The following is a 23,055-nucleotide window of genomic DNA, read 5'->3' as shown; positions in this document are numbered from 1 at the left end:
CTACTTCAAAATTAAAACATAAAGAGCCCTTATTGCACTCCTGAAGTGTGACTGTGCTGCCCAAATTTTCAAGTAGGAAATGCAAACAAAACCTAGAACGTGCTGAAGGAGAACCAAACAAAACATGGGATATCTGGAACATGTCCAGAGAAGGGCCATGAGGATGATGAAGGCTGGAGCAGCTCTCCTGTGAGGACAGGCTGAGAGAGTTGGGGTTCTTCAGCCTGGAGAAGACTGAGGAGAATTTATTGTGGCCTTCCAGTACCTTACTGGGGCCACGGGAAAGCTGGGTAGGGACTTCGGAGGCTGTCAGGTAGGGATAGGACATGGGGGAATGGATTCCAGCTGGAGGAGGGGAGATTGAGGTTGGATGTGAGGAAGAAGTTCTTCAGATGAGGGTGGTGAGACCCTGGCACAGGCTGGAAGCCCCATCCATCCCTGGAAGGTTTTAAGGTTGGCTTGGATGGGGCTTGGAGCAACCTGGGCTGTGGGAGGGCTGTGCAAGGGTTGGACCTGGATGAGCTTTGAGGTCCCTTCCAACCCAAACCTTTCCAGGATTAGGATGAGCAAAACCCCTCTGCATACAAACGCTTTCCTTCCGCAGGTCCCGCCTGGCTCCGGGGCTGCTCCGGAGCTCCGAGGCTCCCTGGGGAAAGCGGGCCCGGCCCGTTCCGAAAAGGCGGGACCGGGCCGGTATAACCCTCCGCGGTTCTGGAAAGCCCGGCCCTGCGTGTCTGTGCCTCCGTGGTTCCGGGGAGGCGGTCCCGGTCCCGGTCCGGGGCGGTGCTGGGGTCAGGGCTCTGCTCGGTCCCTCCCTCTCCCGGCGGGCTGCTGGGAGGTCGGGGCTGTGCCAGGTCGGGCCCTAAGGAGAGGCAGGGGAGGTCCGGATCCGGGGCTGGAAGGTAAGGAGCGGCTGGACCTCGGCGGGGCCGGGCTGAGGAGAGAGAGGTCTCGGTTCCGAGGCAGCGGAGGTGGTGGTTGGAAACCTCTCGGCCCCTGGCCCGGCTGTGTCCACGAGGTGTTCCTGTGTTTTCGTGTGTTTTCCTGTTTTCCTGCCATTCGCAGGATTCTGGCCTCGGTTTCCGCCCCGTGAAGCAAACCGAAGGAATCGCAGCTTTTACCTCGGGTTGTTCCTTTCCCGTGTACACTTCTGTAGGTTCTTGCCTGGTTCTTGCAGGCGTTCTGCTTTGGGTTCTGTGCATTCTGGCACTCTTTACCATTTATTAAAAAAGGCCCTGGGAATGAAACGTGATGTTCCTTTACCCGGAGCAAACCCTTTGTGGGGTCAGGAAGTTAAATCCTATTGCTAAAAGTGGGTGTATCTTTGTACCCATCTATGTATCCACCTACGTATCCACCTACATATCATCTATGTATCCAACTTTGCATCCATCTATGTCTCCATCTATGTCTCCATCTATGTCTCCATCTATGTCTCCATCTATGTCTCCATCTTTGTCTCCATCTTTGTCTCCATCTTTGTCTCCATCTTTGTCTCCATCTTTGTCTCCATCTTTGTCTCCATCTTTGTCTCCATCTTTGTCTCCATCTTTGTATTCTTCTATGTATCCACATATCTCTCTATCTCTCTCTATCTCTCTCTATCTCTCTCTATCTCTCTCTATCTCTCTCTATCTCTCTCTATCTCTCTCTATCTCTCTATATTTCTCCATCTCTCTCCATCTCTCTCCATCTCTCTCCATCTCTCTCCATCTCTCTCCATCTCTCTCCATCTCTCTCCATCTCTCTCCATCTCTCTCCATCTCTCTCCATCTCTCTCCATCTCTCTCCATCTCTCTCCATCTCTCTCTCCATCTCCCTCCATCTCTCTCTCCATCTCCCTCCATCTCTCTCTCCATATCCCTCCATCTCTCTCTCCATATCCCTCCATCTCTCTCTCCATATCCCTCCATCTCTCTCTCCATATCCCTCCATCTCTCTCTCCATATCCCTCCATATCTCTCTATATCTCTATCTCTCTCTATCTCTCCATCTATCTATCTATCTATCAATCTCTATCTCTGTATCAGCACAAGGTGTGAGGAAAGCAGGGTGCCACCTTCCTCAAGGCTTCCCGAAGAAGTTTCTTCTGTCAGCAGCCCTGAGCATTGCCTCTGACACTCTCTAAAGGTGCTTTTTGTAGTTTGGCAGCACCCAGGCCTGGGAAGAAATCTAGGAGTAGGTTGTGGTGGTAAAACTGTCAAAAAAAAGGTAAGGGTGTTGTTAGAAATGAAATCAGTGCTTCTGGTGCACACTTTGATGGCTGTCCAGCTGGTTGTGGCAGAGGCAGTGTGTGCTGCCTTCTTGGAGGTGGCACCCAAGCTTTATGTGTTCATTTTTGTGCTTCTAGCTGCACTAATTCTCATCTCTGAGCCACTGGTGCCCATGTTTATCTGTGGGGTTCATCCCACTGCCCCACCAGCAGCACTTTTTGAAGCCCCTGTCTGTTCCTAGTCATTATTTCATCAAACTTAAGAGTCTGATGAAAAAGGGAGATAATGGCCTTTGTGCTTTGTTGTAACTTAGTCACTGGAAAAAAAAAATAAAGTTTCTTTGTGCCTGCCATCTTAAGTCATACCAGTTTGCAGAAGAAACATCATAATGTTTGCATCATAATCTACCTCCTTAAGATGTTATTTCCAGACCTTTGTCCAGTGCAGGGTTTTTGTTGCTGCTGTTGATGGTGGTGTTGATATTGTGGTCTTTTAAGTGGTATTTTTCTGCTCTCTGAAACAGGCTTTTTGTAGTTAGGGTAAAAACTTATCTGAAGCCTCTTTCATCTCCCAATGTTGGGCAGGTAGTTTATCATGCAGAAAAGTCAAGTCTTGCTTTGTTGGTTATCAGCAGAAAATAACTGCAGATGGAACCAAACAAGGGCCTGTAAGGTTGGTTGTGACATTGCTCATTCCTCTTGCTCAAGTGATGAGACTTGAGATCACTTGAAATGCAGAACTCTTGGGTACATTGTGTACCTGACAGTTAATTACTTATTTCTGATTTTTTTGAACATTGTGTGACTTTATGAATTTCTGTAATGCCAGGTGTACATCTTGCTTCCAGTGGAGTTTAGTTCTGCTTTAGTGATTGCTTTTGTAGCACACTCCAAATGATTTGAAATTTTTTGTGTGTGTGCTCATCTTGCCTGGTGAGTGAAAATCCTTCAGGCCTTTTTTAGGAAACTAGATCAAAAAATGAAGAGTTACCATCTAAGATCCATCTGTGTCCTGCTTGGCCAGGCTGCCAATCACAAACTGGAGGGATGTTAACATACAAAACAGGGGAATTGCTTAAGGGCTGTGGTTTCTTCACAGTTTAGCCAAACCATGTCATAATCCAACTGGTTAATTGCCACAGTTGCCCAAACCCCTTCCCAGTTTTCAAACTGGGCTTCTGGAAGGGCTGCAGGCTCAGTCTGGAGCTGTGGGGTAGTGGTGGGAAGATGTATCCTTGGTTGTGATGAGCTGTGGGTTGGAATTAACACTGACTTTCCCAAAATGAGTCTCTGTGGAGTCAAAACAGTCTTTATTTGACTGCTATAAGAAAAGATTAATTTTGTAACCCTCATAGAAAACAGGATCTGACTTGGGTGGTGAAGTGGTATTTAATGCTGCCTTTTTTTTTTTTTTTTTTTTTTTTTTTTTTAGGGTTCTCAGAGTCAGGTGTGTTTGGTGAATCATGTAAATACATGTATGGACATCTATTTCTGGAACCTAGGAGGGAGCATTTGAAAATGCTGCCAAGTGACTGGCTGGGTACAGGAGGAAGTTGGGGTTTTTTGTGCCAACTGCAAGTCCTCCTGTTGCTGAAAGTTAAGCTGATTTGTTATTTTCTCCCATGATTTCTAAGGTTCACAGGGTAGTAGGCAGATGGTGCATGGTTTCAATAGAAGTTCTCTCAGGTTTATAACATGAACAGAAACTACTGTGGTTTTAGCAGCTATTTTTTTAGCATCAGTTCAGTAGTCAGCTCGTGTTTAGAGAGAATTTCAAGCTTGGGCATGGACTTCCCATCCAGTTTCTAACACCAGCCTTGGTAAGTCCAGCATAAATATCCAGTTTTAAGTTCAGAGTTTCTTTAATGAAGAACTCCTTAATCACTTCCAGCATCTGAGCTGACCACAAATAAAGACAAATAAAGCATGGCTGCATAGAACATTTGTGCATCTCTGCTGGAAAGTGGCTCTTTTGAGGCTGTGTGCAAGTAAGGTTAAAAAAAGGAAATGTTGATCTATCAGCCTTAGGGTACAAGCTGGGGGATCAGGCTCAGCCTTGAAAAAGATCCTCATTTACCTGTGGTTGTGAATCTGAAGTTGGAGTTGCCTGCTGGTTCTGTGATGTGGGTTTGTACATTTATTTTTTTTTAACATTTGCAATTCAGTGCCTTGGATAAGTAACAGTTTGCTTCTTTTAACACCTTTCTTCTTTTTTTTTGTAGATATTTGATCACAAAATGAAGCCTGCAAAGCTGCACTGTTGGATTCTTAGTTGGTTTTCTGTGGCATTATGTTGTTTGTGCACTTCCCATGAGTACACCCAGAGGTAAGTTACACTTTAAGAAGAGATCTCTACAGCTCTTTCTGAAGTGCAGAGCAGAACAGTTTAACTTTTACATTTCTTACCTGCTATTTGTGAAGTGTTATTCTTCCTTTAGGTGATTGGTGGGGGAGAAGTGTACCTAAAACTAAACTTGGTGTACCTAAAGGAAGTACATTTATTAACACATATAAAAAGAGGGAAACTTAAACTACATTCAGTGCATTAACAAACTTTGCAGTCTTTCAGTCCAATCTTCAGCTTTAGATGAATCATTTAGACTCGTGACTTAGTAATGACAAAAATCAGAAATAATTTTGGAAGCATAACAAAAAAACTGGAATAATTCCTCTGGCATGGTTTGCACCAACTGTTCCAGTGTACACGTTTTTTGTTCTTCCTATTTTCTCAGTTCCAATAATTTTGGATTTCTTTTCATAAAAAGCTCAGATTCTTAGTTCATTGTATCAGGAAACAAACTTTTCTCCTTCTCTTCAGTGTTTTGGCCAGAGAATCGCTAAAGGTGAAGCACTTTTGGGATGAGGTTTAACACGGCCAAGTGCCGGGTCCTGCACTTTGGCCACAACAACCACATGGGGAGCTCCAGGCTGGGCACAGAGTGGTTGGAGAGCAGCCAGACAGAGAGGGACCTGGGAGTCTGGATTGACAGGAAGGTGACCATGAGCCAGCAGTGTGCCCAGGTGGCCAAGAAGGCCAATGGCATCCTGGGCTGGCTCAGGAACAGCGTGGCCAGCAGGTCCAGGGAAGGGATTCTGCCCCTGTGCTCAGCTTTAGGGAGGCCACAGCTTGAGTCCTGTGTCCAGTTCTGGGCCCCTCAGGAAGTTCAGGAAGGAGATTGAGGTGCTGGAGCAGGTCCAGAGAAGAGCAAGGAGGCTGTGAAGGGATCCAGCAGAATTCCTGTGAGGAAGGGCTGAGGGAGCTGGGGGTGTTGAGGCTGGAGAAGAGGAGGCTCAGGGGAGACCTCATCACTCTCTCCAACTCCCTGAAAGGAGGTTGGAGCCAGGGGGGGGTTGGGCTCTTTTCCCAGGCAACTCTCAGCAAGACAAGAGGGCACAAAAGGTCTCAAGTTGTGCCAGGGGAGGTTTAGGTTGGAGATGAGAAAGAATTTCTTTCTGGAGAGGGTGATCAGGCATTGGAATGGGCTGCCCAGGGAAGGAGTGGATTCTCCGTGTCTGGAGATCTTTCCAAAGAGCCTGGATGTGGCACTGAGTGCCATGGGCTGGGAACTGCAGCGGGAGTGGATCAAGGGTTGGACTTGATGAGCTCTGAGCTCCCTTCCAACCCAGCCCATTCTATGATTCACCCAGTGCTGAACTTTTTGGCTACTGGGATTGGGCTCTGGCTTGGCAGGGCAGGATAAACTGGGTCAAAAAAAGGGAGATATCCCTGAAGATTCATAGATACTGAAAATGGTTTTGCTTGGATTCCAGTTCAGAGCTCAAGTTCCTCGAACTTGCTCTGTTTAATAACCAAAATTTTCTGACCTTGACTTAGCCAGAGAGTTTGTTCTACCAGAACTTGTTTTGGCACGATGGTGATTGCAGGAGTTCAGCTGCTCTTTCAGATTCAGAAGAAACAAGGGATATTTCTAAGCAACAATTTCTTAGAAGCAAGGAAACAAACTGGTCTGCAGTGTTGGGAAGTTCTTCTGCTTGGGTTTCCACAGCTGCAGTAAAGTCCAGGTAGAAGTGTTAATAGTTTTCATTGTGTTTTATTTAAAAACCAGAGGTGCATGTGAATGCTTAAGAGAAAATGTGGCCATTGCAAAACAGCAAAACTGGAGGAAAAAACCTGAGAAGTGATGTAACATGGGAGTATCCCTGCTTCCTCAAGATGAGAAGAATTAGCTTTCTTATATATATTTTTATATAACCTCAGGCAAGCAGTAATGAAGGACTTGTCCCTGTTAGTTCTCAGAGAATAACAATTTATTTTGACATCACTCTGTCAGTTTGAGCAATTTGCAGTTCTCTTTTTGTTGTTTTTCCCATTTGCTGTTCTATTTAGTCACTTGGTGGGCTTGCTTAACAGCTAAAAATATCTCCTGGAGTATCTGAACCAACAGGGGTTTTATCTACTTGCAGTTTATCCAGAATAAGTCTGTTCCAAACTGCTGGAAAATGCCTCTGTACAAGTGACAAAGACATGACACAGGTTTCCAAAACTTTTTGTACAAAATTTTAAAGCTTTTTTTTCCTTTTTTTCCCTCTGCCTAGGTGCAAGACAGTACTGATGCCTCTGAGTTACAGACCTCTTTATTCTGAGGCTTTGAAATACAAATGCTTCTGTAAAATATGGGATACTCCTTCTTTAGTTCCTCCTTAGGTAACTTGAAGATTATGTCACAGTTTAAATGTTTAAAACTAAATCTATAGTAAACATTTTAAAAATGCTTGTAAGTCAGAATTTAAATTAATCAGAGAGTCAGAATTTTGTTGTTGTTCTGTTTTGTTCTGATTTTTAAATCTATTTATCACAAAGGTTGGAGGACTTTCAGGATCAAATTGCATCTCCTGCAGTTTTCAACTACATTGCTTCTGGTTGTTTGGATTCTTTCTTAGAAGAGTAATTGCAGTTCCAAGAATGTTGTATACTTCCTTTTCAGCCAGTATACCCATCAAGAAGAATTAAAAGATTCTCAACATCCTAAACAAAGATTTATTTTTTTTTTAATTGCTGTTTTGAAAGTTTGCCAGGAAGCACTCTCCTAAATGTAAAGTTGGACAACATTTTTCTTCACTTTTTAAGAAATGGAAAGCACATGGAGGTAGAATGCAAGGAGTGGAATTTATTTAGCAAAGGGATTTACTAGGAGGTTTCTAAATATGTTGTTTCTGAAGATTTGGTAGTGTTTGGAGTCATCAAATATTGTGATAGAATCTATAAAAGCCAACCACTTCTAAAAATCAATGCTTTATACTTGTGAGCATTGTGTTGCTGGCTGAAGGTGGTGCACTTGTGAAAATATTTGAGTTAAAATGGATTTCTCTCTCTCTCTCTCCAGTGACAGCCACCCTCATGCCTGGAAGAAGCTGTATCTTGCTCACCACTGGCCAGTGACTGTTTGTAAGGTGAGGTTTTTGTCTTTGTTCTCTTTTACCCTGACAGAAGTGGCCCTGGACAATAAATGTTTGCAAGCAGCACGAGCAAAACCCATCCTGCATTTCATAGAATCCTAGAATGGGCTGGGTTGGAAGGGACCTCAGAGATCATCAAGTCCAACCCTTGATCCACTCCCGCTGCAGTTCCCAGCCCATGGCACTCAGTGCCACATCCAGGCTCTTTGGAAAGATCTCCAGACACGGAGAATCCACTACTTCCCTGGGCAGCCCATTCCAATGCCTGATCACCCTCTCCAGAAAGAAATTCTTTCTCATCTCCAACCTAAACCTCCCCTGGCACAACTTGAGACCTTTTGTGCCCTCTTGTCTTGCTGAGAGTTGCCTGGGAAAAGAGCCCAACCCCCCCCTGGCTCCAACCTCCTTTCAGGGAGTTGGAGAGAGTGATGAGGTCTCCCCTGAGCCTCCTCTTCTTTAGGCTGAAAATTTAATCTTGTTTATGCCTTTAAATCTTCACAGAGGCTTTCTGGAGCTTGGTGAAGCTGTAGCTGCTTGCCCTGCACTCCTCAGCAAACAAGAGAGGATTTTATGTGTTGCAGATGGAACTCACAGTCAGTGTAGGCACAATGTACACTGAGCCTTAATGGCTTGTTTTGGGTTTTGGGTTTTCTTTCTAGCTGTGAACTTAATCCTAGGCTTCCAGCAGGGTCTCTCAGGAGACTTGGCTGCTTCCTCTGGCTGGAGACAGCAGGTTAGTGCTGGGGCTATCACTGCACAACAAGTTTTACCTTTTGTAGCTCCAGTGTTTTAATGGCACACCATCAGAGGGAATTCAGACAAGGAAAAGAGAGCTGGGAAGTTGTTAGGACCAAGTGTCTCTAAGAATTGCTCTACTTGAGGGCTGGAAACAAAAATGAACCCAGTTTATTAACCATATGTCTGTCAAAACCACAACTAAGGGGTGTAGTACTTATGCCCCTTTTGCTAGTAAATACCTGCTGCCAGCTGGGAAGTTGAGCAGTTTCCCTGTGCTGGAAATACTCACAGGTCTCTCTCTCCTCATGCAGCTGAGTTAAAAATGTGCTAAACTTGAGCCTGGAAGGTGTGATCAGGTTTGCTGACACAAGGATGAAGAATTCTGTTGATAACAGAGAAGCTTCATTTTGGGGCAAATGTCTCTGCAGCCAAACAGATCCCAATTCTGGGAGACTTTACTTATTAAAATATTAGATTCTTGTTTTTTGTGCTTTGGGTTTTTAATTTCTCACTCCTGTTTCTGGAAATATGCACAAAAGTAAGGACAGCAAAGGTCACATACTATCCAAATTCCTGAGGGAAAGCAGATGTCCTTCACAGGAAATGTACTTTACATTATTTAAATGTACAAAAACAAAAGTCAGATGTGCACAACTGAGACCAAGGAGTGGCCACTGTTCTGGGCTTTGTTTGCTCCCCTTTTTTGGGGGGTAACAAGGGCAGATTTGATGCATCACTGTTCCTGACTTGGAGGAGAGGTGTTGGTGTTCAGGGGTTTGTAGCATGTGGCACAAGGGGTGAGTCAGTAGCAGGGCAAACCCACACTTACATGGCTGGGATGCAAACAATTACAGTAATTTAAGAAAATAAGCAAACAAATCCTACAAACTAACCAAACAAAAAACCCCCACCAGCCAGTTTTCCCACCTGCTGACTGCTGCTCTTAATTCCAGGGTGGTGCTGTTGGTAAATTGACAAATAATGTTTATAAGCTTAGAGTTGAATTGTAATGAAAAATTAAAGATACTAAGTGTCAGAAAATATCAGATTTCTTACCTTTTATTGATTCCTTATGACTTTCTTTAGTAAAAACTGCAGTATTCCAAAGGAATGAAGAAAACCTGAAATTAAAACCAAAAGAAGTGACTTTTTGCTCAGTTTCACAACACTGAGTCTGAAGAAGAATCTCAACTGTACTTCCATAACATGTTTAGGTTGGTTTTTTTTTTTGCTAGTGTTAATGTAAGAGATGTTCCCAAATTCAGATGTCAGCTCTTTTTTTTTTTAAGTATGTAGATTCTGCTGCATCTTCAGTGTGCTTGTATTTTTTTCCTTATGTTATTTAAGGGAGGAAATATTTTTATATTATCAGCCTTCAGTTTAAAAGTCTTGACATGATGCTGAAAAGCCAAGGAGCTGGGTGAGAACTGCAAAACTGATTGTGTCATTTATGTAAAAACCTTTGAGACAACACTTGGTGCAAGAACTTCCTCATTTATGCTTCCTGGATATTTAGATATTAGATATTTATTGCTTCCTAGATAAAGGAGCCTGTGGTAGGCTGCCCTGCTACATCTGTGGTCTGCAGTTGTGCATGGATGACCTAAATCTTAATTCCTGTTTTGCAGAACTGTGTTCAAAATCTTTGCCAGAGTTTTGGAGACCTGAGAGGCCTTTTTAAAAATGGAGTGAGCACAGTTCAGCCTTCCAGAAGTTTGAGAAAATAAATCTCATCAACTTTTCCTGTGCTTTGAACTCTTTGTGGTCAGCTGCTGCTTTTTGGATACTGTGCTGATCACAATTAAACTGGAAAGGGTTTTTTTATCACATCTTCTAACCCATTAAAATAGAACTGTGAGTAGCATGGAAGCAATAGGAACCCTGGGACTTAAATTCTGAGTTCTGCAGTAAAAGTGAAAGAGGAAGAGAGATGTTCTTCATGTGGTTAGAGATTCTGGGGCTACACAACTGACCTAAAGCCTTCTACAAAGGTATCCACACTAAATTCACAGCCCTTAAGTGATTATGAACTTAATGTTCCTTTAAGCTGTGCCTGTGGTGCAGTTTTATTGAACTTCATGTGCCTCATTCAGAAACTTTTGGTCACAAATGGATGTGAATCCTGTTAGGTGGAAATAGGAGCAACTCAAGGGCAAGAAAAACTCCTTTTTATGGAGTTATGAAGATGTTTAATACAAGAACTTCAGAAGAGAAATATTATTGCAGCTTTAGTGGCTTGGAGACTGCAAAAAGATAAAATCTGTGGATGTTTCCATGTGGAGTGGGGAAAATATGATGCAGGTTTGTAGGTTATTCAGTTCCTCCACTTTTGAGAATGGGAAGGGTGATAAGAAATGGGAACTAAGCCCTCCTGTGATCCAAATTTAAAATATTCCAGGCTTTCTCTTAGCACATGTGGGAAGTGCAGTTAAATGAGTAAGGAGCAGAGTTGCAGTGTTCTTGTTACCACTCTTGGCTGAGCAAGCTGGTTAGCTGGCAGGTTGGTTTTCAGGGGATGATGGCCATTAATTTGCTGTGTTTTGGGCTGGGTAGTTGAACTCTTTCAGTTCCACAAAGCTTTTGTCTTGACACCAGCAATATTGTTTAGGCATTAGCAGTGTTTGTTGAAAATATTCCTTTCAGGGAAAGAAAAAAAAAAATAGCTGGTGCTGGGTTTAATTGCTTCTATTATTGCTGGCAGAGAGGGGAGGGAAGTGGGCAGAGAGCAAGAAGGTCTTGCAGAGCTTGCATTTTGCTGCCACTGGCCTGTGGCATGTGGAAGACAATTAGTGAAATTACAGGGCTCTCTCTGCTCTTTTCTACACTCTGCTCTGGCTCTGGCATCACATGAAAAGCATTGTGGCACAATTAAGACAGAGTGCAGGGCCAAAAAGGAAAGCAGTTATTATGAGGGAGGAGGTTGTTATTTATTGGCAAAAAGTGTTTGTGAAAAAGTCTTAATTACTAAGCAGAATAATCAGGGGAAACACAGTAATGGCATTCTGCAGTGTGTGAACAGGGATTTTTTTTGGCTTTGTTGAGGAATGTGTACTACTCTAAAAAATACAATTAATGTGTAGCCTATTCCTCCTGCATCAGAAAAAGCTTTGGCTGGAGCCCTTTTTTGAAGGAGCACACACAGACTTCCCTCTTCTCTCCAGTCCTTGTCACTCAAGTAAAAAAGCAGCTTCCAACCATTTGACTTAGGATATGAAACTTTCTTGGTCTCTTCTTTGTACTTTTCCAGTTAAATGCAACAACAAAACAACACTAAAAAACCCTCCAAGATGGTTGAATAACACTGTAGTTTATTCTGATGGCTTTTATCTTAATAGCTCCTTGAAAACATCCAATGGTGAGAAAAATCCAGAGAGCTGCCACCTGGAATATTTGGCTCCATCCATTTAGCATGGATCAGGCCACTCTGTGCCCTCCACACCTCTCCTTTTTTGTCTTTTCATGCTTCCTCCTTCAGGATGCCTCCAGATGCTCACTTGATCTGTTCCAAAATTTTCCTGTCAATTGGTCTCTGCTAAGGGGCACAGGATCCATCTCAGCTTCAAGTTACTGCAGCTCACCAGTTCCTGATTTGGGCAAGCAAAAGTTCCCATGTCTGACCAGAGCCTTGCTCTGACCAGGGGCAGACCAGCAAATGACCTTTCATTTTTTTTCCTTGTCAGGGTTTAACACTGGCCTGGCAATGAAACCAAGTGACAGCTGCTCTCTATTAATCTCTCTCTCCTCCCTGATAAAGAAAGGAGAGAGAATAAGGGAGAGAGACTGATGGGCTGGAAACTAAACTACACAACTTTAATGAAACAGGAATGATAAATAGGAAAAATTACTCAATATAGACACATATACAGGAAAATGGATCCCAGGTTCCTCCCCCCTTTCCCCCAATAACTCTCAGGTCACCCCCGAGGCTGCAGGGCAGCCCTGGGAAAGTCCAGGCTGGAATCCTGGGGTCAGAGCAGTTGGAGCTGGAGGCAGGAACACACAGATATGGGCTGGGATGGATCAGGAGCACAGGCAGAGGAAGGGATGGAATCCTCCCAGGATGAAGGGTGAAGGAAGGGAAGCAGGAAAGGCAGGAAGGGCAGGAGATGGAAATTGGAAGCAGGAAATCATGGCTTGGCCCTTGTGATCCCTCAGATTTCTCCTGAGTATGAGGTGTATGGGATGGAATCCTCTGTTTGGTCAGTTCTGGCATCTCTCTTGTCCCTTCCTCCCCAAAGGAGGCTGCAGGTGGGACCTCTTTATTCCTTCTGGAGGGTAAAATGTTCCTCAGAGCTGAGCAGTGTCCTTGGCTCTGCACACCAGGCTCCAGCAGTAACTCTAAACATCAAGTGTTACCAGTTCTAGAAGCACACACTGTCTGAGAAACTTGCTGTTCATTTCAGCAAGTGCAGCTGCTTACAAGAGACTGAGCTGAAAGCAAAAGTACAAGACAGAAAATCACCTTTATCCTGGCCCAAACCAGGACATTCCTCTAAACCATTATCCCTGGACACACAGAACAAATATTCTATCTTCTTGTTTTCCACAGATGAGTGCTAATGATTGTCAAGACCCTCCAGAGTACTGGACAATCCATGGACTGTGGTATGATTATAGGGTATTTATTTCAGCCTGGAAAGGAAAAAATCAAGTTTGGTACCAGGATGTTTAGTCTTTGGTTGTTGTTTGTTAGTTTGGTTTTTTTTAAGGCTTAATCTGCCTTCTTTTATTAGTCCTTAAAACCAAAGTCTTAATTTCACTGGAAATCCAAACCCTCTGGTTTGATAGAAAACTGAAATATACTTCTGTATATCATAGCTCACTCAGCTCCTGAAATCCTCTTGCCACATGAGCATTTTATTTATGCTCCTTATAAGATCAGTAATGTTCTCATACTGCTCTAAAAGAGCAGTATATCCTCCCCTCTTTTTTTTGTTTCCTTCCTGAGTAAAGGAAATGAATTAATGTCTTATGGCTGCTTGTGGCTTTAAATATCTCAGCTCAGCACAAACATTGCCAATGCAAAGGAAAAACTAATTTGCTTTGAAGGAATCACTTCACTGCAATTAGTTCCAAGCACAGCCATTCCAAGTTTTTCCTGACAAATATAGGGAAAAATGAGCAGAGGAGTTTAAGCCCTGGAAAGGTGAGCAGCATTATCTGAATCTCCAGTCAGTGTCAGGTTTCTCAGTTGGTGCAAAGGTTGAGGAGGACCCTTCTGTACCCTTTACTCTCCTTGGATGTCTTTTATATAGTTAATAGAATTTTTACTTCTACTTTACTTCCTTTTATTGCTTAACCCAGATGCAATTTTAAATAAAATCTCTGGCTATAATCCTGCATGTTTGAAACACAAACCAATGACATAGCATAAAACATTGCTAGATCTGGTCAGTGAATTAGGAGGCATCTTTTTTCACTTTTATTTTGTTTCCCTAGGCCTGACAAAACTGAGGAGTGTAACAGGACATGGCATTTTAATGTCACTGAGATCAAGGTATTTATCTAAACAATATTTATCTAAACAATGGTGCCAAGCAGAGCTGATTGCAGTTACTTCTGTGCATCCAACATCAAAATGTGTAGCTTGTGATGTTTGCTGAGAGGGGTGTTCTTTTCATAGAATCATAGAATTAGCCGGGTTGGAAGGGACCTCAGAGATCATCTAGTCCAACCCTTGACCCACCGGAGCAGTTGCTAGACCATGGCACTGAGTGCCACATCCAGTCTTTTTTTAAATGTCTCCAGGGACGGAGAATCTACCACCTCACCGGGCAGCCCATTCCATAGCCTGATCACCCTCTCCGTGAAGAAATTCTTTCTAATATCTAACCTAAACCTCCCCTGGCACAACTTAAGACTGTGTCCTCTTGTCTTGTTGAAGGTCGTCTGTGAAAAGAGTCCAGTTCCCACCTCGCTACAGCCTCCTTTCAGGGAGTTGTAGACAGCAATGAGGTCTCCCCTGAGCCTCCTCTTCTCCAGGCTGAACAGCCCCAGCTCCCTCAGCCTCTCCTCATAGGGTCTGTGCTCGAGTCCCTTCACCAGCCTGGTTGCCCTCCTTTGGACCTGTTCCAGGACCTCTACATCCTTCTTAAACTGAGGGGCCCAGAACTGGACACAGGACTCAAGGTGTGGCCTAACCAGTGCTGAGTACAGGGGAAGAATCACCTCCCTGGACCTGCTGGTGACGCTGTTTTTGATACAGGCCAGGATGCCATTGGCCTTCTTGGCCACCTGGGCACACTGCTGGCTCATGGTCACCTTCCTGTCAATCCAGACTCCCAGGTCCCTTTCTGCCTGGCTGCTCTCCAGCCACTCTGTGCCCAGCCTGTAGCGCTGCTACAGGAGTCCACAAATTTAAGGAGTCCACAAATTCATTAAGTGCTCTTGGTAGTACTTTAAGTTTCAGTGCTTGTGGTCGTTAGCAGCTATTCCTACTTGAGTTTTGGACATGCAGCTTGACTGTTTCAGCCACATTCTCCTCAAAAAAAAAAAATCTGGAGAACATAGGTATGGATTTGCAGAGGCAAAACTTAACTGTGGAAAAAAGGGTACAGACTGTGTTCTCTCTTCCACTTTCTACTGCAAAATCAGAACTCAGTAAATAAAACTGTTCAGAGAACATTTTTCTTTTCCCGAGCTATTAGTCCTTTTATATTCCCTTGTTTTAAATAATAATTTAAAAACTCATATTTCATTCAGAGGTGCTGTAAGTGGGGATAGGAGGCTTGAGCTGTGAAATGCTGCCTGACTGAGCAGCTTCAACAACTGCATACTTATCCATCAGACAGCCTGTTCAGAACAGCAGGGGAAAGGAACCTTTTCTTTTTCAGCTGGGGATGCTGAAGATGAGGCTTCACTCCTAGAAAATATATTGAGTTTTTTAACCCTGTAGCTGCATTTATGACTTGTGGTGGTTTCAGGACCTGCTGTTAGACATGAGACGCTTCTGGCCTGATGTGCTGCACTCATCTCAGAATCGTACCCAGTTCTGGTGAGTACAGAAAAGCCTAACAAGTATTTGGCATATTGTTTGGTTTTTTTAAAAATAATCCATCCGAGTCAGTAACTCTTTGGGTGAGGTGCTGTGCATGAGAAGCAATGCCCAGGAAGCCACTGAAAGCTGAGCTTCTTTTCAGTCTCATTTACAAAATAATTCTTGATTTCTTGTTGGAGCACCTGCAAAATGCAGGGGTTAAAGAGAGGGCTATTGCAGAGGGTTTGGAGAAATGAAACTTGCTGAGAAACACAGACTGTGTTTCCTCCCTTTCCCCCAGGGAGGAGAAGCAGCTGCTGTTGACACATAAAATCTGAGTAGCAGAAACCTTCCTGGGATGTTCCAGACCAACTTCCAGGAGGTGCCTCTTCCCAGGCAGCTTTTCTGTCTTGCTCTCCCTGAGTCACGTCTTTGGCTTTCTCACAGAGGAGAAAATGGAAAACCAGGATGCACTGGATCATCCTAGCCACTTCTCTACAGAGTTCTCTATTTTCACTCACTTTCCTAGTAAGCTAAGATCATATTTAGAGTTCAAGTTCCTTGGCTCGTGGGAAGGGAAAGGGAGATGTTGATCTCCCTTGACAGCAATATTTTTTTTCTGCTTTTCCATCATCCTCTTTGCTTCTGAGTGACCAGACACCTGGACCAAAGAAAGGTTTGGGTGGTGTTTGGGTTTGTGCAGCCTTTAGTTTGCCTGCATTATTGTAAACTAAAATCAGTGGCCTTTCAAATGAATTTGCTGAGCCAGGAGCTGCATCAGCCAAGGTATGGACGTGCAATTTGTTGTTCCATTGACAATGTTAACATCAGCTAAGAGGCAGAGCCTCTCAAGGGCCTCTAAGTTTTCCTTGGAAGCTCAGGTAGTACAGGTTTATGCTACCTTAAACTCTTCCGGGAATTAAGATAAGAAAAAAATCCATCACCTCCCATGCCCTGCCCATTTCCCTGCTCCTAAAACCAGCTCCATGCCAGTGCTTGGTTTGCTAACAGGTATTTTGGTGGGCAGCAGGTAAGAACAGATACAAGGAAAACCCTTTCCCTTGCAGGTCAAGGGTAGCAAATAGCACTTCTGTCAATACCTGGAAATATAATTGGAAATACCATTTAAAAACCCTACAGAAGTCAGGTCAGGACACTGTAACTCATAATGTGGTTGACAGAGTTATTCACTGCCTTTCAGGAAGGTGACAAGTGCAATTGGCAGCTTTAATTGCAGATGTTGTAAATGCAAGCTTTTAAGCCAACTGACAGCCAGTAAGAACCCCCTGTCTCTCTTCACTTACAATACTTTATTTCCTTCAATATAAAAATAAATAAAAATAAGAATCTCTACAGTGTAAAATTCCTGGTAGAGGAGAAATAAGAATCTGAATGTCAACCTGACTGTTCACTGGTTTTGTGGTTGTTTGTCATTTGTACATGAGGCTCAAGTAGAATTATCTTGTGCTGTGGCCTAGGTAAAGGATAATGAATAACATTGAGGTGTTAATTCTTTAGATTTCTAGACAGATTCTTTCAGGTTACTCAGTGGAACTTGCAGCACCTTCATTTCCAAACTGCTTTGGTTTGGATTTAAATGGAAGAGGTAAAGGTGACATTTCTTATCCCTTTGCTGAATGGTCAGAATTAGTTGTGTCTAAAAATGTCTTGTGCACAGATTCATACATAATTTACAGGAAAACAGAATACTGATTCTGAATGTCCCAGGCCCATAATAATATCCAAACCATTAGACCATCATCTCCTTCATGCTGATCACATTAATTTGAGAAGTCTTTTTCTTGCAGCTGCCAATGCTAATGCCAGCTCATTTATACATTTGTAACATGACTTACTGCCTGGAAGAATCTTTTCTTGGTCTGATGTTAAAAAAACATAATCAGAGGACTGCTTGGGCTTTTTTCTCACTCCCCTGATAGGTCTGAAATCTCTTGGTGGATGATTCTACCCCAGAATTATGTAAGTTCTGCTGTCACTGAAGTGATGGGAGTGATCTTTCTTGGTATTTCTTTGAATACTTTCTTGGTATTTTTTGAGTGCAGTGTCCTCCTTCACACATGTGGCCTTTCAGATGCTTGATTTGAGTACCCTGGCTAACCTGTGCAGCAGTTCTATCTGCAAATCATGCTTTCTAAACCTGATATTTTGTGTTCCTCCCTTAGGAAACATGAGTGGGATAAACATGGCACTTGTGCAGCCACACTTGAGGTCCTTAATTCTCAGAAGAAATACTTTGGCACAGCCTTAGATCTCTACAAGCACATTGATCTAAACAGGTGTGTGAATGAACTCAGTGATCTGCCTCTCATCTCAAACAGTTTCTAAAAGTTTCAAGTTGAGCTTAAAAAAAAAATAACTAAAAATCTGTTGGCAGAGGGGAAATGGTTATTAGAATGCATCACAGTTAGTACTGGAGTTCAGAGGAAGGTTTTTATTCTGGGAAGGATGTCTCAGGTCAGTGGAGAGCCTGGTAAGTCAGCAGCATTCATTGCAGCACCATTTTAGAGAGTGCAAGGCAGTAAATTTTGGGAAGCTGTGTTGGCTCTGCCTCCCTGCCAGAAGCTGTGGTAGCTGTCAGCTTCTAAACCAAGTGAGAAAACCCTCCACAGCTTCTGAGTCATCCTGAGGCCTGAACACTTCTTTGTAGAGAAGACAGAGGAAAAGCCAAACTGCAGGGAAAATCAAGCAAAATATCCTGGGAAAAGACTGGGATAACAGCAGGAGAGGATGGTCCTGAAGAGCAGTGTCCAGGCAGCCCTCTGCTCTCCTTGTCACACCACCCTGATGTCACACCCAAGTCTCATGCACTTTGATGTGCACAAAGGAAATCCACCTTCCTCCCATCCCTGTTTTTCTAGGTGCCTTACTCAGGATTTTCTAGACACAGTTCTTAGGAGTGTGTCATGTGCTGTGTTAAATTTAATGATGTCTGGGAAGTCAGTTGCCTCAGGAGCTGGGGTGGTGTGACTAAAACATTGCACAGATGGCACAGTGACCAGCTATGTGACTTGATATCAGCATTTACAACAACAAAAAAGAAAAGAGATGGAAACATGTTGAAATTCATTGCTCACAGCATACTCTCCAATGTAAAAATGAATATAATTAAGTTAATTTTTACTGAACAGAAGCAAGACTGCTAATATTCTCCTTCTGATTCATTTACACTTGGAGAAGAAAAAGTAGTAATCAGAGGTTACATTATTTGTTTGCAAAAAGGAACTTTTGAATAAGAGGAACTCACGCAGGCTCCTGTGAGATGACAGAGCTTAATCTATCTTACTGGCCTCCTCCTTACATCCAGTGTCAAATGGCTGTGATAATGAAGTTATGTTTTCATACCAGATCCATGAAAAAGTTCTGTCTTTGTTTCAGTTGTCTCCTGAATGCTGGGATAAAGCCAAGTAGTTCATATTACCAGGTAAGAGGCAGTTTTTATAAAACAAAATCATGTGTGCCTGTGCTTTGGTTTTTGGTTGTTTTTTTTTTTCAGCAGGAGGCAGTTTCTAGAGAATAAGTGATCTCTTTTTTGGTTGCATTGTTCTTTATGCTTTTTCTAAAAGCTTTTGTGAACTTAAAGTGTGGGAGTTGTTTGAAGATGTGTTAGTGACTTTTTTTTTTTTAATTTCTCAGATGGGTGCCATAAAGGAAGCCCTTACAAGGTTTTATGGTGTGACACCAAAGATCCAGTGTCTTCCTCCAGAAGAGGTAAAAATCCCAAACAAACACACCTTCCCCAAAGTGAAAAACACAAAAAAGCTTCTTTTCTTCCTTTAGAAAGAGCACTTTCCATCAAAAAAACAAAAGCAAAGATAGAGTGAAAATTCTTCAGCATGGTGAAACTTAGGTCTGGGTGTTCTTGTAGCTCTTTACAGATTAAATATTGCTTGATTCTTGGAGTTCAGTCCATAAAAACATTGTTTATGTACTGGCACCACTCAGCTCAGCTTCTCTTCCTGTTCCCACAGCTTTTCCTTAATGCAGAAATATTGTTCAGGGGGGAATTGTCCCATATTACCTAATAACTGCTCTTAATATATTTATTTAGAGAGTGGGAACTCCGGGTTTTAGAGGTCTCTTTGCCTTGAAAGCTTTGAACCTGCATCTCTTGCATGCTGTAACCCCCACACCAGAGGTGTTGCTGTAGCTGAGGGGTTTCCTGATGCTTAATTGCCACACAGGTTGTTCTCAAACCCCTTTTACCTAAAGAAGTGCCAAAAAAAAGGCATTTTGAGCCTCTCTGTGGTTGAGGATGAGCATTATCATTCCTTGGAAAACAACAGTACCTAAAATCTCCATTTCTTTCTACTTTTCTTTACCAATGGTTGTGCTGTGATGCAGTGAAGAACGTGGCACACAGGGGCAGTGTGTTGTAGGATAAAATGCAGGTCACCCTATCTGATCCATAAATGCCTTGGAAGGAACAAAAGATCACTCTGGACCATTACCTGGGTAGGCTGCATAAGTTGTTCCTTTACTTTCTCAGCTGGGTTATTCTGCTTTTATTCAAAGAGAAAACAAACAAGCAAAAAAAACAAAGGCCCAGCTTATCTTTTCCTCTCACAAGTGGTTCCTTATTATCTCAGCTTGATAAAAGTGGTTTACTGCAAAACACTTGACTGAGTTATTGCCCTCACAGAGACAACAGTTTGATGAAAAGTTGCCAGAACACTGTTGCTATTGGAGTTTAATAGCTTCTGTGTTTTCAGCTCATTGGCTTTAGTAGTGCTCTTGAGTTTTTTATTCTCAGATGGTTCTTTGCATGAAAAAGAATGCTAGGCTACAATTCTTTTAAATATGCATTTTTAGCTACTTCAAGCAACAAAAGAAGATGAGTGGAATGTGAGTTACACCCTCACCCACCTCTTCATGCTGAAAAAATACAGAATTTCTAGTTCTGAAATTTCTAGTTCTGATCACTGTAGTTTTGCTGCTGCTTTCAGTAGAATTGGATACTGCTCAAGTGATGTGACAGTAATTTACAGCTTGAGTCTCCTGTGCTCAGCAGCTGAAGCTAATGGATAGTAGGAAGGAAAAAGCACATTTCAGTTATTTAAAAGTAGCCCTTTTCAGAGTTCCAGACTTGTCAATGGCTGGGGGTACTTTGATGCCTAAAATATTGCAGACTTGCTGTGTTCTTAGGATTCTTTAAAAAAAAAAACAGAACTAACAAAAAATCTAAACCCAAAACAACCCACAACCAAAAAAAAAACCCAACAAACCCACCCTGAAACCAACATCTTGTACATACATTTTTCTCTTGCTTAGTGATTTAAAAACCAATTTTCTCCCACGTGCACTTGGTCATATCTGAGCATTTCTGAGGTTTTTTTATAATCATTTTGAACAAGAAAGGCTTCCATGCCTGCCTGCCTGTTTAATCATGGCCAATATTTTTCCTCCTAGTCTGTCCTGTAATCCAAAAATTACATTTCTGCTCCTCTTGACATCTTGCTTCTCTATTATTTTCAGTGAAAGGTAATATAAAACCAAATTTGTTTTCTCCTTTTGGGGGAATTTTCTTTGCTTTCATTTGTGCCCTGTTACAGAAGAGTTTTTTAGAAGGTGATTTTTCAGGTCACATATCTCCTTCAGTATCCACAGGGTTCAACCAGAGCTCATTGTTTGGGTGAGCAGCCTCTGTGTGCTGGGCAGATCATCTGTGGCACAGACTTACCAGTTGGGCAGATTCCCCAAATTGTTACTGAATTGTCTTTTTGGAATTTTTGCCTTTGCCTTCTTGTTCTTTAAAGCCAAGTGTGTACTACAAGCTGTTCAGAATGGATGCTTCTGGCACCCATCTCCTTGTTTAGGTGTTACATCCCCAGATGAGCCCTCAGGTGTTCTACAGGGAGGGCAGTGCATATGAAGAATTGGTCTGTCCTCCTCATCAAGCTGATCTCATCCCTTATCTTTCCAGGGTGAAAAAGCCCAAACAATTGGTCAGATTGAATTCTGCTTCACCAAAGAACTGCAGCTGCAAAACTGCACAGCAGAACTGGAGCCTGAATCCAACCCACTGCACCTTGACCTGAAGCTTGGAACTGAGGAGCTGTCTGTCTGCAGTGATGCTCTGCCAACCTATTACCCTGCACAGGTCCAAGATCACAAATGAAGCCATCAGAATTTGACAGAACTTTTAAAACAGCAACAGAAACCCCAAATCCTTAAACATTGTACCTTGGAAAGCGGTCTTGACTTAGCAATATTCCAAAGCCCTGTCCATATCACAGGGATGCTGGGAAAATTTCTGCTGGAAAACCTTACTTCTTTTGCCATTAAAGGAGAATGATCCACATTGTCATCCCAGCTCCTGAAGTATTGAATTGTGGCTCTGATATTAATGAGAATCTGATTTGCAGTTTTGCCTGGACTTCTTGGCTTGCTTATGCTTTGAATAGATGTTCAGAAGAGAACTCTGAGTTTTTCATAGAATCATAGAATAGGCTGGGTTGGAAGGGACCTCAGAGATCATCGAGTCCAACCCTTGATCAACTACCGCCACAGTCACTAGACCATGGCACTGAGTGCCACATCGAGTCGCTTTTTAAATGTCTCCAGGGACGAAGAGTCCACCACCTCCCCAGGCAGCCCCTTCCAATGTCTGATCACCCTTTCCGTGAAAAAATCCTTTCTAATATCCAATCTGAACTTCCCCCGGCACAATTTAAGACCATGCCCTCTTGTCTTGTTGAAAGTCGTCTGGCAAAAGAGCCCAGCCCCCCCTGGCTCCAACCTCCTTTCAGGTAGTTGTAGACAGCGATGAGGTCTCCCCTGAGCCTCCTCTTCTTCAGGCTGAACAGCCCCAGCTCCCTCAGCCTCTCCTCATAGGATCTGTGTTCAAGTCCCTTCACCAGCCTGGTTGCCCTCCTTTGGACTTGTTCGAGGACCTCAATATCCTTCTTGAACTGAGGGGCCCAGAACTGAACACAGTACTCAAGGTGTGGCCTTACCAGGGCTGAGTACAGGGGCAGAATCACCTCCTTGGACCTGCTGGTGACGCTGTTTCTGATACAGGCCAGGATGCCATTGGCCTTCTTGGCCACCTGGGCACACTGCTGGCTCATGGTCACCTTCCTGTCAATCCAGACTCCCAGGTCCCTCTCTGTCTGGCTGCTCTCCAACCACTCTGTGCCCAGCCTGGAGCTCCCCATGGGGTTGTTGTGGCCAAAGTGCAGGACCCAGCACTTGGCCTTGTTGAAGCTCATCCCGTTGGAGTCAGCCCATCTCTCCAGTCTGTCCAGGTCCCTCTGCAGAGCCCTCCTGCCTTCCAGCTGATCCACACTCCCCCCAGCTTGGTGTCATCAGCAAACTTGCTGATGATGGACTCAATCCCCTCATCCAAGTCATCAATGAAGATATTGAACAGAACTGGGCCCAGCACTGATCCCTGGGGGACACCGCTGGTGACCGGCCGCCAACTGGAAGCAGCCCCATTCAGTACCACTCTCTGGTACTTAGTTTTTTTTCCACAAAACTAAGGTGAAACAGCAAACAGTGCAAGATTTTCAGTGAGGAGTACTCATGTTAGCAAGAGTGCATCCCTAGCCCATAATATAATATTTAATAACATGCCACAAAGTTGGGTATTGCCAAAAGGGACCATTTTTGGGTGACAACCCCTGCATGGTGCTGTGTTGGTGTAAGTGGCTCATACTGTTTTTCAAAGAAAGACAATTACTGCTCCAGG

General features: G+C 43.3%; 1 protein-coding gene across 1 annotated transcript; it reads left to right on the top strand.

The window, feature by feature from the left end:
* The first annotated feature begins 785 nt into the window (after nucleotides 1-785).
* RNASET2 (ribonuclease T2) lies at nucleotides 786-21,674 on the top strand. The gene is made up of 10 exons (XM_008499957.2): nucleotides 786-902; nucleotides 4,435-4,538; nucleotides 7,558-7,624; nucleotides 12,918-12,973; nucleotides 13,808-13,865; nucleotides 15,292-15,362; nucleotides 17,528-17,641; nucleotides 18,741-18,786; nucleotides 18,999-19,073; nucleotides 21,286-21,674. Exons 2-10 carry the CDS (start codon nucleotides 4,450-4,452, stop codon nucleotides 21,478-21,480), a joined length of 771 nt encoding a protein of 256 aa, XP_008498179.2. The 5' UTR covers nucleotides 786-902; nucleotides 4,435-4,449; the 3' UTR covers nucleotides 21,481-21,674.
* The last annotated feature ends 1,381 nt before the right edge of the window (nucleotides 21,675-23,055 follow it).

Source organism: Calypte anna, chromosome 3, assembly GCF_003957555.1.
Source record: "Calypte anna isolate BGI_N300 chromosome 3, bCalAnn1_v1.p, whole genome shotgun sequence".
NCBI classification, from domain to species: domain Eukaryota; kingdom Metazoa; phylum Chordata; class Aves; order Apodiformes; family Trochilidae; genus Calypte; species Calypte anna.
Note: the sequence above shows the minus strand (reverse complement) of the source record. Positions and strands in the feature narration are given on the sequence as shown.